Here is a 15,827-nt window from a genome sequence, read left to right on the forward strand (position 1 = left end):
CGCGCTCCCGACCTGCCACGACACCGGAGCGCCGTTTAAAGGGCTCTGCCCTGTTGGCACCGGCAGTTCCACGGCAGTCCTCATCACCACACGCAGCTGCAGCTCCCACCCTCCCACCTCAGGAGCTGTCCACAGCCTCAGCCTCAGCCTCAGCCTCAGCACCGGCAGAGCTCCAGCCTGAATTAACAGCTCCCCTTGCTCTGCAGGTCACTGTCCCTTCAGCACCATCCTCTGTACGTTCAGAGCTGCCTCCCCCCGCACTGAGGAAGGCTACCTCAAAATCCTGCAGGCATGCATCTTCTCCTCTGCCTTCTCCTATGCTTTCACCCAGACTATCTCTGCAGCACCGTTCTCCTGCATCTCACTCCACCAGGGATCAAAACACGCGAGCCCGCAGGAGTTTGTCACTCTATTATCACCAGCGCAGAGAACCTGTTCCCTATCTAAGGGGTTCTCATTCGTGCTCTCCTTCGCGATGTTCTCGCTCTCTGGAGCATTCACCACACTGTGCATATTACGTCAGGCATGCTGGCATCACCTCTTCACGACACTCATCCCCACGGTATTGGGATCATCACTATGGACATTATGACGGACCCTATTATTATGTCTCAACTCATCACAGCCACTCCCGCTCCCATCTGAGATCTCCGTGCTCCTGTCGCTCGGTTAGTCCGTCTTCTCATCATGATCGGTCGAAGCCGCGATCACCGTCTCATGTTCCACCCCCTCCAAGAAGTCCAGATCTGCAGCAGAATCATTTGGACCCTGAGGAGGGGCAGATTTCGGATGCGGAAACAGACATGCCTGCGAATGTGTGCTCTTCATCTCAGGCACCAAATGATGCCGTGACCCCAGGTGATACCTCACTGCCTGATGACCTTAAGGAATTCCAGGACCTTTTTAAGCGGGTGACACAAAGCCAGGAGGTTCAGCTGTCTGAAGCACAGGTGAAGCAGCATAAGCTATTGAAAAATCTGCATCCCCAGCAATGACGCAAGATTGCACTCCCAATTGATGAGGCCATTTTGGATGTGGCACACGAGATCTGGCAGACTCCCACAACGATCTCCCCTACTCGCAAAACGGCAGATAAGAGATATTTTGTCCCATCTAAAGACATGGATTTTCTCTTCAATCATCCTCAACCCAACTCCTTAATAGTGGATGCAGTCCACCATAAGAGCAAGGCTTCTCACTTAAAAACCGCACTCCCGGATAAGGACACAAGAAAGCTTGACTTCTTTGGACACAAGATTTATTCATCATCGACCCTAATGCGTAGGATCACAAATTATGCTGCCCTTCTCTCGAATCACAATTTCGACAATTATGCCAAGTTACCTGACCTAATGCAGCACCTTCCAGATACTAAGAGACTTTTGCTGAAGGTGATTGTCCAGGAGGAATATTCTGCATGTAGGACATCGCTCCAAATTGCCCTCGATGTCGCGGATACGGCAGCTCAAGCCATGGCAAAAGGTTTCGCAATGCGCAAAGCCTCTTGGTTAATGGCAGCAGGAGCACCAAAGGAGCTCCAGAACAAAGTCGAAGATCTCCCATTTGATCGTAAAAGATTATTTGCTACTTCAACTGATGATGTCCTGCATTTGGGTAAGGACTCACGCACCACTCTGCGGACTCTGGGGATGTATACCCCCCCCCTTTAAGAGTAGGCGTTACTATCCATTTCAAAGAAGATATGACTATCCATTCCAGAAACATCAGCAGCGTGCTCCCGAGCAGTCTCGATTCCATCAGCATCCGCAGCGCAAGCGCCAGCAGTCCAATCGTGAACCAGTCAGGGCTAATGCTAAACAGCAAATTTGACTCATGTGTCGAGGACACAAACACATCTTCAGTGCTCACAGTAGAAAAACCCACCACCACCCTTCTCTTTCACCACCGCCTCAAGCCAGTGGCGCGACATCACCTCGGACCATTGGGTTTTGGAAGTAATAAAGTCAGGTGTGACGACGCGTTGGGGTCCCGTGCCTCCTGCACCCCCGGACCTCTATTCTACTTGCTGGTGGAGTCTGTTCGTGCCATTTCGAGGGTGCAGGAGGCGGGGGACCCCAACGCGCCGTCACACTGGTGTCAAAAGTGGGATGCACTGCACCCCGTGAATGGAGCTCCCAGCGGCGAGCGACAAGGCGCAGTAGAAGCAAGAGCCCTGGAACCAGGCGTGCTGGAGACAGAGCGAAGCGGTTCCTGGGAATCATGGGGCGCTGCAGCACTAGACTGGTGAGTCTGCACTGAGGGTACCAGTGGGCCGATGGCCTATGCCCAACTCTTGAAGGCAGAGCTAGTGAAGCTGTGCAGAGAGAGGGGCTTGCCCGTGCAGAAAGCAACCAAGGCCCAGCTAATTGCCCAGCTGGAAGAGAATGACCCGCCACAGAACCAGGATCCTGTCCCCAGGGGGTGCAGTCAGACCCCACCTGAGAGCGTGTCAGGCGGGCAGAGCATTGGAGCCTGCCGGAGAGATGGAACAGCTTCCCCCGGGAGGCCTGCAAGCCGTAGCCCATCTAGGGTAGGAGCCAGCCCAGCAGAGCTGCAGTGGCTGGAGATCCAGCTGCGGATGAAAGAATTGGAAGTAGAGGACCGAGAGAAGGAGCGCCAAGATCGAGAGAGACAGCGACAGCATGAGCTGGCCATGGCAGAGCGGAGAAATTGCGGGGCCCTGGCTGCGCTGAATGCGGATGGGCCCCAAGGCCCCAGGGCTGCCAGGCACTTGGAGAGGCTCACGGTGGCCCAATTGAAGGACGTGGGCGACATAGACGGGTTCCTCAGCTCCTTTGAGAGGGCCTGTGGACTGCAACGGGTCTCCCCAGCTGACTGGCTGCAGGAGCTCATCCCAGTACTGAACCAGGAAGCGGCCGGAGTGCTCAGTCAGCTGGAGGACCTACAGCAAGGGATTACAACCGAGTCAAGGAGGCCCTGCTGCACAAGTTCGGGCTGACCCCGAGAAGTACAGGAAGAAGTTCTGGGGGGTGCAGAAGGAGCCATGGGAGACCTATGTGGACCTGGCCTCCCGCCTGGCGCAATACTGCCGCAAGTGGGTGTCTGGAGTCGGAGCCCATACCGCAGAGGAGCTGCTTAAGCTGATCATGTTGGAGCAGTTCTATGAAGCGTGCCCACCCAAACTGAGGCTGTGGCTCAAGGACCGAAGACCAGAGAACCCCCAGGAGGCTGGGAGACTGGTGGATGAGTTCACAAAGAGCAGGTCTGGGTGTGAACGGGAGTCCCGGAGAGAAAGGGAATCACACAGAGACCAGTTCTCGGCTGAGCGACCGAGAGAGGCACCTCCGAGGCGAGCCCCAGGACTAGGACCAGTCACCGATACCCCAGTAAACCAGCCAGGGCCTGGGCAGAGCCGACCCAAAAGGGCCCGCAGAACCTAACTAGCCATCGCTGTGGGCAACGAGGCCACAAGAGGGCTCAATGCACCAGGCGCAAGAACAGGTCGCCTAACCTGGGACTTTCCAGGGTTAACTGGCTGGGGCGGGAGGAAGAGCAGGCTGCCCCAGAGGCAAGGGCTGGCCGGCAAACCTCAGCTCGGGGGCGGGGGGGGAAGGATGCTCGGTGCACCTCCCCTGGGAGGTCTGACCCTGGGAAGGAGGATTTCTCCATGTACCAAGTGGGGGCAAGGCGGCCCCTGCGGAGGGACTGCCTCATACCCCTGGAGGTGGATGGTAGGAAGGTGACGGGTTTCTGAGACACAGGGGCGGAGGTGACGTTGGACCGACCCGACATAGTGGCCCCAGACCGTATGCTACCCAACACTCAGCGGCATAGGCGGCACCCTATTTAAGGTACCCATAGCCAGGGTGCATTTGAAATGGGAGGCCAAGGAGGGCCCCAAGGAAGTGGGGGTGCACCCGCACTTGCCCACCGAGGTGCTGATGGGGAGTGACCTAGGGGAGTGGCCAGACGAACCCCACAGGACACTGGTCACCACCCGTAGCCAGAGCAAGCGAGGGGCTGGCGACCTGGAACTCGAGGTGGTTCCGCAACAGGGAGCCCAGGGCCCCATCCCAGCAGACCTAGAGTTGGACCTAGGCAGTGGGGGAAACCACGGCCCTGTCCCAGCCCCAGCCGCTGAATTCCAGGCGGAGGTGCGAGCGGATCCCTCCTTGCAGGCCCTGAGGGACCGGGCTGACCTGGGTGCAGCTCAACCCCTAGGAGGAGATTGCCAGAAGTTCCGGTGGGAGAGGGGATTTCTGTACCGGGAATGGCTTCCACCCGAGAAGGTAGAGGAGTGGAGGCTCCAGCGGCAGCTGGTGGTCCCCGAAAGGTATCGCCGCAAGCTGCTGTACCTGGCCCATGACATCCTGTTCTCGGGACACCAGGGGACCTGGTGCACCCAGCTGAGGCTGCTCCAAAACTTCTACTGGCCTTGGATGTTTGCAGCTGTACAGCGGTACTGCCGGTCCTGCGACTCCTGCCAACGAGTGGGGAAGGCCCAAGACAGGAGGGTGGTGCTGTAGCCTCGGCGGTGCTCCAACGCTGCCGTAACATGGATCCCGTAGCGCAACCTTAGCTCGGACCACTGCTCCGGAGTCACCAGACGTGGAGCACCCACGGGGACTACCCGAAGAAGAAGAAGAAGTTACTCACCTTCGTGCAGTAACGATGGTTCTTCAAGGTGTGTCCCTGTGGGTGCTCCACGACCCGCCCTTCTCCCCGCTACGGAATCTCGTTTGTTTCTCTCGTTTCAGATGAGGCGGTGAGAGGAACTGAGGCGGGGGCTGGACCGCGCTTGGAGAGGAAAGGCGCGAATGGCCTCGAGCTCTCGCGCATGTGCGGTCCAACCAAACACAGCTTTGGGAAGCCTCCGATTTGCGGCACCGGGGCGAGCCCAACACCAGACGTGGAGCACCCACGGGGACACACCTCGAAGAACCATCATTACTGCACGAAGGTGAGTAACTTCTTCATATTGGGCCATTCCTAGATTATCCTTAACCTCCACTCCATCCTTAGTAATTAGCGGTCCTACTTCTTTTTTTTTTTTTTTTTTCCCCTATTTATATGGCTATATAACCTTTTACTATTGGTTTTAATTCCCTTTGCATGGTCCAACTCTACCTGACTTTTAGCCTCTCTCACTTTGTCCCTACATGCTCTAACCGCAATAAGGTAGCTTTCTTTACTGATCCCTCCCATCTTCCACTCCTTATATACTTTCTGCTTTACAGCCAGCCCTGGCTGGGCACTCTGTGGTACACAGTGCACCAGAGAGATGTCCATGAGAGATGCTCCATCCCGAGGCCGGGCCTTGGCATCGAGGGTCCAGCACTGGTCTCACTCTCCGGCACCGAAGAGGCTGAGAAAGTCTCGTGGGAGGTCTCCGAGCCGGAAACCCAGGACTGGGCCTCCCGGTGCCGCAACTGGATCAACCCCGGGCACCGAGACTCGACCTTTCGGCACCAACGCCACTCTCGGCACCGGGACTGGTTACCCCGGTGCTGCAGCAGCCACCGGCTCCCCTGGTGCTGCAGCAGCCACCGGTTCCCCCGGTGCTGCAGCAGCCACCTCTAACAGCACCGGGACCAGGACTGGTCTTCCCGGTGCCAGTACGCCCCCACCGAGCACACGCGGGCAAACCCGACTCCATGGCCAGGTTTGCCCCTCCGTCAGTTACGGGTCACTCTTCATCTGCACCTCCCTGGCCAGAGTCTGATTACTTGTCGAATTCTGATGCGACATCGTTCAGGTCGGGGTCCTCAGGAGCCTCTTCGGCCCATAGATCACTGTTCCCTGCCGGCGCTACAGGTACTGCTAAGGAAAACACTCCAGAAGACGTGGTGCACGCGGTGCGCACTCCTAATTCGAATGGATATGAGCAACACATCTCGAACAACAACAGTTACAGGTAAGTAACCGTTCTTTTCTTTGGGGCCGTCTCATCCTGGGAGGACATCCCTCCCTCTATGGGACGGGGTCTCCTGTCCACGGGTCCTTCGCCCGCCCTGTGGCCCTCCTTGGGGTACTTCCGCCCTATTCCTCTACCTAGGCCCCTTTGCGGTTCGGGATCCTTCCTTCCCCAGGGTCGCCAGGCCTGGCCGAGGGCTGCTCATTTGGACGGCGCCTCCCTGGCTTCCTGTCCCACCCCTATTGGAGTCTCCCCTGATAAGTAATTTTCCATCAGGGTGACCACATCTCTTAAGGTAGGGGGTCGGTGGCGGTGCACCCACTGCTGTACCCCAGCCAGCAAGATGTGTAAAAACTGCTCCAATACTATGGAGTCTGTGAGCTGTGCGCTATCTTGCTTCTCTGGCTCCAGTCACCTCCTTCTCAACTTGAGGAGGTTTTCGGCCGCCACCCTTGGTTGTGCCCCTGCCAGGTACCGTTCCTGCCTGAACTTTTGCCAGCAAGTCTCTGGCGTGACTCCTGCCTGATCTAAAATTGCTTCCTTGACCTTAAAGAGTGTAGGGCATCTTGTGTGGCTAGGATGGATCCCAAACCTCAAAGGGGCCTAGGTAGAGGAATAGGGCGGAAGTATCCTGAGGAGGGCAGAGACAGGCCAGTTGGACTGGTCCCATCAGGTAGGGCGCTAAGAGGGTGGCCCAATGTTCTGGCCACCGAGGCTACCCTTTCAAAAGTCACCAGGTAAGCTTCAGGGTTGTCTAGAGGCCCCATCTTTGTCAGTCTAATTGGCAATTGTGTTGGGGCCATCAACCCTTCACTAATCCCTAGAGGGTTCCCGGTACCAACTTGACTCAGTGAGGCCCCTTTCTGGAGCCACCTTTCTTGTTGCATCATACACCAACTGCCTCCGTTGTTCTTGACTCTGTGCAGACAACTGCTGCAACCTACTCTGCTGTTGCTGTTTTTGGTGTTCAATGTACAATGGACAAACATCTCAGACACTTCGCCAAAGAATTAATGCCCACAAAACAGATATTAGACAAGATCACAAAGCAAAAACAGTTTCTTGCCATTCCAACCAGAAAGGACACTGTCTCAACGACTTGATTACCTGCATCCTGCTTCAAAGACCTTTTAAGACTAAACTTCAAAGAGAATCCTCTGAATGACAGTTCATGCTTAAATTCGACACTTTACACCTAAGTTTGAACAAAGACCTTAATTACCTTACCCATTACAAAGATAGCTTCCCCAATTATCACCTCTAATATCATTAGCTCACAGACATTTACCTCCCCCCCCACATCCTCCTTCTGTTCTGAAATTTGATTTGTCCTTTTCATATGTGTTCATTTTTTAATTGTATCCTTTGGTATATATTGTTGTGACTATTTTCTTCCACTATTTGATCTGAGGAAGTGGGTCTGGCCCACGAAAGCTCATCACCTAAGAAACCATCTTGTTAGTCTTTAAAGTGCCACATAGTCCTGTCTTTTGTTGGGGATAGATGTGTGTAATGTCTTCTCCTTAACAATCCTTCTCTCTGCCTTTTCTTTCTTTTATTAATAACCCTTTAGATTTTAGATTTTCCTCCTTCCCCACTAAGGGCTCAGGTTCCAATCTCCTCCAAAGTGGGGACTGTCTGGCTGGAGGACTGGGGAACAGGACACAGACCGGAGAGAGCTCCTTTGCCCTGCCCTGTTGGCTCAGTCTGTGGGTGGGGGAGAGGCAGCTCCTGCCCTGACTCCGGCCTGTGCAGCATCCCCATGTCGGGGCGTTCGCCAGCCCCTGTTCAGCCTCAGCTCAGTGACTCCCATCTCCTCCTCCACAGGTCGTGGCCAAGGGAGCCATCGCCAGGATCCTCCACAAGGGGCTGGAACTCAGAAAGGGGGCTGGTAAGTGGTGGGGGAGGGGTGTGCATTGGGGATGGAGACCCTGGGCAGAGACTGGGTGGGAGGAGGGGCTCTGCTGGCTGGGCCTGACTGCCCCTGACTGCCCCCCACTGCCTCTAGGACTGAAGGGCTCCTTCTCCGTGGAGCTGCCCGTCGGTGCTGAGCTGGCGCCGGCTGCCAAGGTGCTGAGTTACACGGTGCTGCCCGACGGAGAGATGGCTGCCGACAGCGCCCTGCTGCGCGTGGCCAAGTGCCTCCCCAACAAGGTGAGCCGGGGGCTCGGGGCCGAGGGGCTTTGGGGGAACTGCTCCTGCCCCGTAACTGGAGCCCTGGGCATCACTGGGTGATGTGGGCCCTCCCCTCCCTGGTCCCTCCTGCGCCCCTCCCCTGTCCGTTTTACTGGGTGCATCAACCCCCCTACCCCACCCCTGCTCCTGGGTGAGCTGTGTCTCTCTCTCCCCTCCCTCTTGACACCCTGTGCCTCGCCAGGTGAAGCTGGCCTTCTCGCAGGACTGGGCCCTGTCAGGCTCAGAGCTCCAGCTGCGGGTGCAGGCTGCCCCCGGGTCCCTGTGCGCCGTCCGTGCCATGAATCGCAGCGTGCTGCTCATGAAGCCTGAGGCCGAGCTCAGCGTTGACAAGGTGAGTGCAGAGCAGCTTGGCCATTCGATCCGCCTCTCCCTCCATGAGTCCTGTCTCCTCGCAGTGAGGTGTGATGAACGGCCGCTGGGGGACATCCCTCGAGGCCACCTCTCCTTGGTCACGGGGCTGCTCCAATAGCACTTGGCCCCCCTGACTCTGCAGGATCCTCACTTCTCTTGTCTGATCTCCCATCCGCCTTTGCAGCGCCCCCTCCCAGGCCCCCTCATCCATCTGTGGCTGGGCACATGGAGCTTGGTGCTTAGATAATGGCCAGGGTTACTGGAGCTTGCTCTCCGGGACAGAGCTGGTCCCAAGGGGTAGGGGTGGGGGTAGGGGCAGGGAAATTCCCTGCCCCCAAGTCTAGCAAGGGGCAGCTGGCCAGGTGCATTGTGGGAGGCTCCACCTTCCTCTGCAGCAGCTGGATTTGTGCCTGCTGGGGTGATAATATGGATTTGCATTTGGCCTGTGGCTGGTACCTGCCATCCAGGGGCTCTCAGACCCTGCACAGGGCGAGTGAAACTCCCAAGACCCTGGGGCAGCAGGAGATGGGACTCGATGGGCCAGGAGCTGAGCTACGTGTCCTAACCAGGCCTTTCTGTGGCCCAGACAGCATTGGGGAGGGGCACTAAGAGCCATTCTCTGCCCCACAGAGAGATGTGTCACCATTCTTGCCCTCTCCCAGGGCATCAGGGGCTGCATGTCCATCACCTTGGTTCTCAAGTCGGGGGGTGCAGTGACAGACACCTGTGTGACCCTGTGGAATTTGGGGGACCCTTTTATTAAAGTCTGTGTTCTAGAAAGGCCAGGGGTTGTGCCAGGTCTGCTGTGACGGCGTGTTGGGGGTTCCCCGTCTCCTGCACCCCGAAATGGCACAAACAGACTGCACCAGCCAGTGGAATTGAGGGTGGTTTATTGCTCCTCCAGCACAGCGCAGCACAGATGTAATCTGGTTACAGGAACTGGGCTAGGATGCCTCAGGCCCCCTTGAGATGGGGGAGACTGGGCCCCTAAACTCCAGCCCCTTCCCCTAGGCTCTCCTCCATGCTCTTCCACAGTCTAACTAAATTCCCCTCCAGCCCTGCCCCCGCAGTCAGGGCAGCATTCCACCTTCCTTTGTTCCTCTCCATGGGGGGTGTCTGGCCACTGGTTCAACCAGTTTGGCCTTATCTCTGCCTAGCCAGGTTTTCCCTGCTGGGTCTTGCTCCAGACAGCAGGGGTCACCACAGCCCAGCAATTACCCCCACTACGTCACAGTTCTCCCCCCTCCGAGAGCGAACTGAGCAGGGTCACTCCGCTCGTGACCTAGGGAAGTTCGGGTCCTCTGCGTGGGAACCCGCCCCGGGGACATGGGTGCTCCCCTTGACTCGGGCCGGCCGTGGCAAGGCCCCACATGAGCTGGCTTCCCTCTATCCACTTGCCGCCCCGCTCCAGGGCGACTGGCGCAGGCCTGTCCTCGGGGGTCACACCCACCCTTCCGCTGGCCTTGATCTCTGGCCAGGGTCTCTCGGGCCGGGGCCATGAGCCCAGTGAGCCTTCTCTGGACAGCCAGGGCGGCTTCCACCCCCGAAGCTCCATCCAGGGAGGTCTTCCCCTCCCATAACTCTCTCAGCAAGCCCAGAGGGTCCTCTATCTGGGGTAGAGACCCCCAAGCCGCTTTCCTCCTGTCTTGGGCCTTCCCGCCCCTCTGGCAGGAGTCACAGGACCGGCAGTACCGCTGCACGGCTGTAAAGATTCCCGGCCAATAGAAGTGCTGGAGCAGCTTCAGCCGGGTGCTCCGGATCCCCCGGTGACCCCCAACGGGGACATCGTGGGCCAAATACAGCAGCTTGAGGCGATACTTTCGGGGGACGACCAGCTGCCGCTGGACACCCCATGCCCTCGCCTTCCTGGGGGGGAGCCACTCCCGGAACAGGAGCCCACGCTCCCGCAGGAATCTCTCCTGGCCACCTCTCCCCCGGGGCTGAGCTGCATGGAGGCCAGCCTGGTCCCTCAGCCTCTGCAAGGAGGGGTCTGCCTGCACCTCAGCCTGGAATTCAGCTGCTGAGGCAGGGATCGGGATCTGTCCCCCACCTCTGCCTAGGTCCGGAGTCCCAGCCTGGCTGGACCCCGTGTCCACTGGGATGGGACCCTGAGGACGCTGCCAGGAGTCCTTCCCTGGACCCACGTTGTCGGCCCCCCGCTGGCTCTGGCTCCGGGTAGGGACTAGAGCCCGCTGGGATCCATGGGGCCACTCCTCTAGGTCATTCCCCATCAGCACCTCGGTGGGCAAGTGCGGGTGCACCCCCACTTCCTTGAGGCCCTCCTTGGCCCCCCATTTCAGATGCACCCTGGCTACAGGCACCTTAAACGGGGACCCGTCTATGCCCTTCAGGGTCAGCTGCGCGTGGGGTAGTATCCGCTCCGGGGCCACTATGTCGGATCGGGCCAGAGTCACCTCCGCCCCCGTGTCCCAGAAGCCCGTCACCTTCCTACCATCCACCTCCAGGGGTACGAGGCACTCGCTCCGCAGGGGCCGTCCTGCCCCCACCCGGTACACGGAGAAATCCGCCTCCTGAGAATCAGACCTCCCAGGGGAGGTGCACTGAGCATCCTTCCCCTCTCTCTGAGCTGAGGTTTGCCTGCCAGCCCCTGCCTCTGGGGCAGCCTGCCCTTCCTCCCGCCCCAGCCAGTTAACCCTGGAAAGTCCCCGGTCCCGGGACCTGGTGCACTGAGCCCTCTTGTGGCCTTTTTGCCCACAGCGCTGGCAAGTTAGGCTTTGGGCTGTCTCTGTCCAGGCCCTGGCTGGTTCTCTGGGGCGCAGACGACCTGTTCCTTGGTCTCGCCCCGTAGTTGACTCCCTCCGTCGCTCAGCCGAGATCCGGTCTCTGCGCGGTTCCCTTTCTCTCCGGGACTCCCGTTCACACCCGGACCGGCTCTCCGTGAACTCGTCCGCCAGCCTCCCGGCCTCCTGGGGGTTCTCTGGTCTCCGGTCCTTGAGCCACAGCCTCAGTTTGGGTGGGCACGCTTCATAGAACTGCTCCATCATGACCAGCTTGAGCAGCTCCTCTGCGGTCTGGGCTCCGACTCCAGACACCCACTTGCGGCAGTATTGCGCCAGGCGGGAGGCCAGATCCACATAGGTCTCCCGTGGCCCTTTCTGTACCCCCCGGAACTTCTTCCTGTACATCTCGGGGGTCAGCCCGAACTTGTGCAGCAGGGCCTCCTTGACTCGGTTGTAATCCCCGGGCTGTAGGTCCTCCAGCTGACTGAGCACTCCGGCCGCCTCCTGGCTCAGTGCGGGGATGAGCTCCTGCAGCCAGTCAGCTGGGGGAACCCGTTGCAGTCCACAGGCCCTCTCAAAGGCACTGAGGAACCCATCTATGTCACCCATGTCCTTCAATTGGGCCACCACGGGCCTCTCCAAGCATCTGGCAGTCCTGGGACCCTGGGGCCCATCCGCACTTGGCGCAGCCGGTGCCCCGCCGGTTCTCCGCTCTGCCATGGCCAGCTCATGCTGCCGCTGCCTCTCTCGATCTTGGCGATCCCTTTCTCGGTCCTGGCGGTCCCTCTCTCGGTCCTCTACTTCCAATTCCTTGATCCGCAGCTGGATCTCCAGCCGCCGCAGCTCTGCTTGGCTGGCCCCTGCCCTAGATGGGCTGCAGCTTGCAGGCCTCCTGGGGGAAGCTGTCTCATCTCTCCTGTGGGTTCCAGCGCTCCTCCCCCTCTCTGAGCCTGACACACTCTCAGGGGGGGTCTGGCTGCTTCCCCTGGGGACAAGATCCTGGCCCTGTGGCTGGTCGTTCTCTTCTAGCTGAGCAATCAGCTGGGCCTTGGTTGCTTTCTGCACAGGCAAGCCCCTCTCTCTGCACAGCCCCACCAGCTCTGCCTTCAAGAGTCGGGCGTAGGCCATCTGCCCGCTGGGCCCCTCGGTGCAGACTCACCAGTCTAGTGCTGCAGCGCCCCACGATTCCCAGGAACCGCTTCGCTCTGTCTCCAGCACGCCTGGCTCCAGGGCTCTTGCTTCTACTGCGCCTTGTCGCTCGCCGCTGGAAGCTTCATCCACGGGGTGCCGTGGACCCCACTTCTGACACCAGTGTGACGGCGTGTTGGGGGTTCCCCGTCTCCTGCACCCCGAAATGGCACAAACAGACTGCACCAGCCAGTGGAATTGAGGGTGGTTTATTGCTCCTCCAGCACAGCGCAGCACAGATGTAATCTGGTTACAGGAACTGGGCTAGGATGCCTCAGGCCCCCTTGAGATGGGGGAGACTGGGCCCCTAAACTCCAGCCCCTTCCCCTAGGCTCTCCTCCATGCTCTTCCACAGTCTAACTAAATTCCCCTCCAGCCCTGCCCCCGCAGTCAGGGCAGCATTCCACCTTCCTTTGTTCCTCTCCATGGGGGGTGTCTGGCCACTGGTTCAACCAGTTTGGCCTTATCTCTGCCTAGCCAGGTTTTCCCTGCTGGGTCTTGCTCCAGACAGCAGGGGTCACCACAGCCCAGCAATTACCCCCACTACGTCACATCTGCCACTTACGAAATCTGCAAAACTGTTATGATCTGCCAAGAGGACAGTCTCACGTGCATGATTGCATCCCCTTTGTACTGTGGACATGGAGAAGTCTGTCTGTCTGCACAACCTGTGCTGTACTTCTGGGTGACACACAGACACTCCGGCAATGCACTGCCAGCCTGCTCCACGGACCGTTGAGGACCTTCAGCTATTCAATTGTCCCACAGAGAAGAGAAGGGCCGAGCCTTGTGCCTCAATAAGGCAAGGGAGGGGGGCGTGTCAGAGCTCTGAGGCTTCCAGGCCACGTGCTCCATGAGCTGGGCAGCCTGTGTCTGGGACAAAGGAAGTAGAAGTCACATGGCAAAAGGGCCATGGAAGGCAGCTGCATCCTCATAAAGTCCTACAGCTGGAAGAGCCTTCAGGAGGTCATTGAGTTCAGCCCCCTGCTAAAAGTTGGACCAAACCCCAACTCAATCATCCCAGCCAGGACTTCGTCAAGCCGAGACTTAAAAACCTCTAGGGAGGAGATTCCACCTCCTGTGACGGGCCGGGTCTGGGCATCGCTGAGGGCGTCCGCTCAGGGCAAATTGTTCAAATTCGGGGCTCCTTAGAGTCCCCACACTGGAGACCTTCCAAAATAGGCCATAAACCAGTCCCACAGAGCGCTTCAGCTGCCTGCCCGGACAGTCAGAAGCCTCATGCGCAAAGCCCCTCCGACACCCCAGCAATATCCATGCCCCAGATGGCCCTGGGCTTGCCCACAGGTGAGGGGTCTTAGAGCCCAATCTCACCTACCCGAAACAAGTTCTGTCTGGTTCTAAGCAACTAGCCACAGATCCCAGGTCATTTTACACTCTGGACCTTACCCACAAGATCACACTGAGCCAATCCTTTAGAATCAAAAATCTAAAGGTTTATTACTACAAGAAAGAAAAGCACGAGAGTGAGGTTGTTAAAGTATCATACATTACATGTATCGAATCTCCCAGTTCTCAATGCAGGCTTGCAGCAGAGATGTAATAACTGCTGGTTTAAAAGTCTTTGGTGTCAGTTCTTTCTGACTCCTCGGTCCCTGCACTCTTGCCTCTGGGATGAAGAGCCGAGCTGAGCACCAAGATGGAGTCGGCAACATGGCCTATTTATACCCCTCCTGGCTTCTTCCAAGCTGGAGGGAGTCACATGACCAGAGGCCAGGTGTGGGCCATTGTTCCCTGGAGCTTGTCCATGGGCAAACATTCCTGGCCCATTGCTCTACCTCAGACAGAGAATCTTTCAGCATCAACACAGAGTACATCTTTATAACGTCACACCCAGACATTACACAGGTATATGAAGAGCATATACAGAATCAGTAGAAATTAAGCTTTCGTTTGACACGTTACATGGCCCTCTGTCTCAATTTTGGGGCAAACACTCCCCCATGGGCACAGCAGTGATATGGCTGCTCCCCTCAAAATCCAGTAATGTGACACCCCCTCCCTAGGGAACCCCTCCCAGTGCTTCACCACCCTCCTAGGGAAATAGTTTCCTAAGATCCAACCCAGAGCTCTCCCACTGTAACCTGAGCCCATTGCTCCTTGTTCTGCATCTGTCACCAGTGAACAGCCTCTTTCCACCCTCTCGGAACCTCCCTTCAGGAAGTTAAATGCTGCTCTTAAATCCCCCCTCACTCTTCACTTCTGCAGACTAAACAAACCCAAATCCCTCAGCCTCTCCTTGTAGGTCATGTGCTTCAGCCCCTTAATCATTTTGTTGCCCTCCGCTGGCCCCTCTTTAATTTGTCCACCTCCCCTCTGTATTGGGGGGCCCAGAATTGGAAGCAAAATTCCAGATGTGGCCTCACTAGTGTTGAATGAAGGGGAATAATCACTTCTCTAGATCTTCTGGCAATGCTTCTCCTAATGCACCCTAATATGCCATTAGCCTGCTTGGCTACAAGGGCGCCCTGTTGACTTAGATCCAACTTCTAATCCACTGGAATCCCCAGGTCCTGTTCTGCCAAACTGCTGCTTAGCCTGTCGGTCCCCAGCCTGTAGCGGTGGTTGTGATTCTTCCATCCCAAGTGCAGGACTCTACACTTGTCCTTGTTGTACCTCATCAGACTTCTATTGGGCTAAAACTCCAATTTCTCTGCGTCACTCTGGACCCTATCCCTGCCCTTCAACGTATCTACCTCTCCCCCTAACTTAGTGTCATTTGCAAACTTGCTGAGGATGCAATCCACCCCCTCATCCAGGTAACTAATAAAGATGGTGAAGAAAACTGGCCGTAGAACCGACCCTTGGGGCACTCTGCTTGACACTGACCGCCAACCAGACACTAAGTTGTTGCTCACTACCTGTTGAGCCTGACAATCCAGCCAGCTTTCTATCCACCTCCTTTTCTGAGGCATAAGGGTTTTGTGCCACGGGGGCTTTTTTGAAAACGTCCACACTGCTTATTTTTGCGCAAAAATCTCTTGCGCAAAAACAAATCAGATGAGATTATGCAAATGAAGCATGAGAAAATGCTAATTTGTGCTTCATTTGCATTGCTTCTTCCAGCAAAATTGTAGTGTAGCTGTAGCCTCAAATCATGACTGGTGTGGAAAAAGTGAATAAGGAAAAGTTATTTTCATATTCCCAGAATTGCCCCATCTGTCACGTGTTCGTATTTGTTTGCCCATGTCACCCAGCTGTTTTATTAGTCTAGACACCCGTGTTGCCCCGCGTTACTCGCCCCGCCCTTAGTGCCTACGCCATGAGGTACCCAGGTGCCAAAAAGTTTTGTCTCTGACTACAGTTCTTAGCTTGCCTGCCGGCAGGAAGGAGAGGAATCCGGGCCCACCCACTCTCCTGGACCCCGACCCAGAGCCCTAACACGGAACCGAGCTCCCTGTGATAGCAGGCTGGGGGTTACCTCTAAACTCACCTGCTTGCAGGCTTCACGACCCCGC

General features: G+C 57.2%; 1 protein-coding gene across 3 annotated transcripts in view; it reads left to right on the plus strand.

Moving 5' to 3' along the window:
* Window positions 1-15,827, plus strand: part of LOC102447783 (alpha-2-macroglobulin-like protein 1) — a 127,084-nt gene that overhangs the window by 79,276 nt on the left and 31,981 nt on the right. For all 3 annotated transcript variants that reach the window (XM_075918688.1, XM_075918687.1, XM_075918689.1), the window contains exons 13-15: window positions 7,703-7,766; window positions 7,884-8,029; window positions 8,253-8,402. In XM_075918688.1, the coding sequence (XP_075774803.1) occupies window positions 7,703-7,766; window positions 7,884-8,029; window positions 8,253-8,402 (360 nt within the window). The remainder of the gene's footprint in view (window positions 1-7,702; window positions 7,767-7,883; window positions 8,030-8,252; window positions 8,403-15,827) is intronic.

Source organism: Pelodiscus sinensis, unplaced genomic scaffold (genome assembly GCF_049634645.1).
Source record: "Pelodiscus sinensis isolate JC-2024 unplaced genomic scaffold, ASM4963464v1 ctg39, whole genome shotgun sequence".
In the NCBI taxonomy this organism is placed as follows: Eukaryota; Metazoa; Chordata; order Testudines; family Trionychidae; genus Pelodiscus; species Pelodiscus sinensis.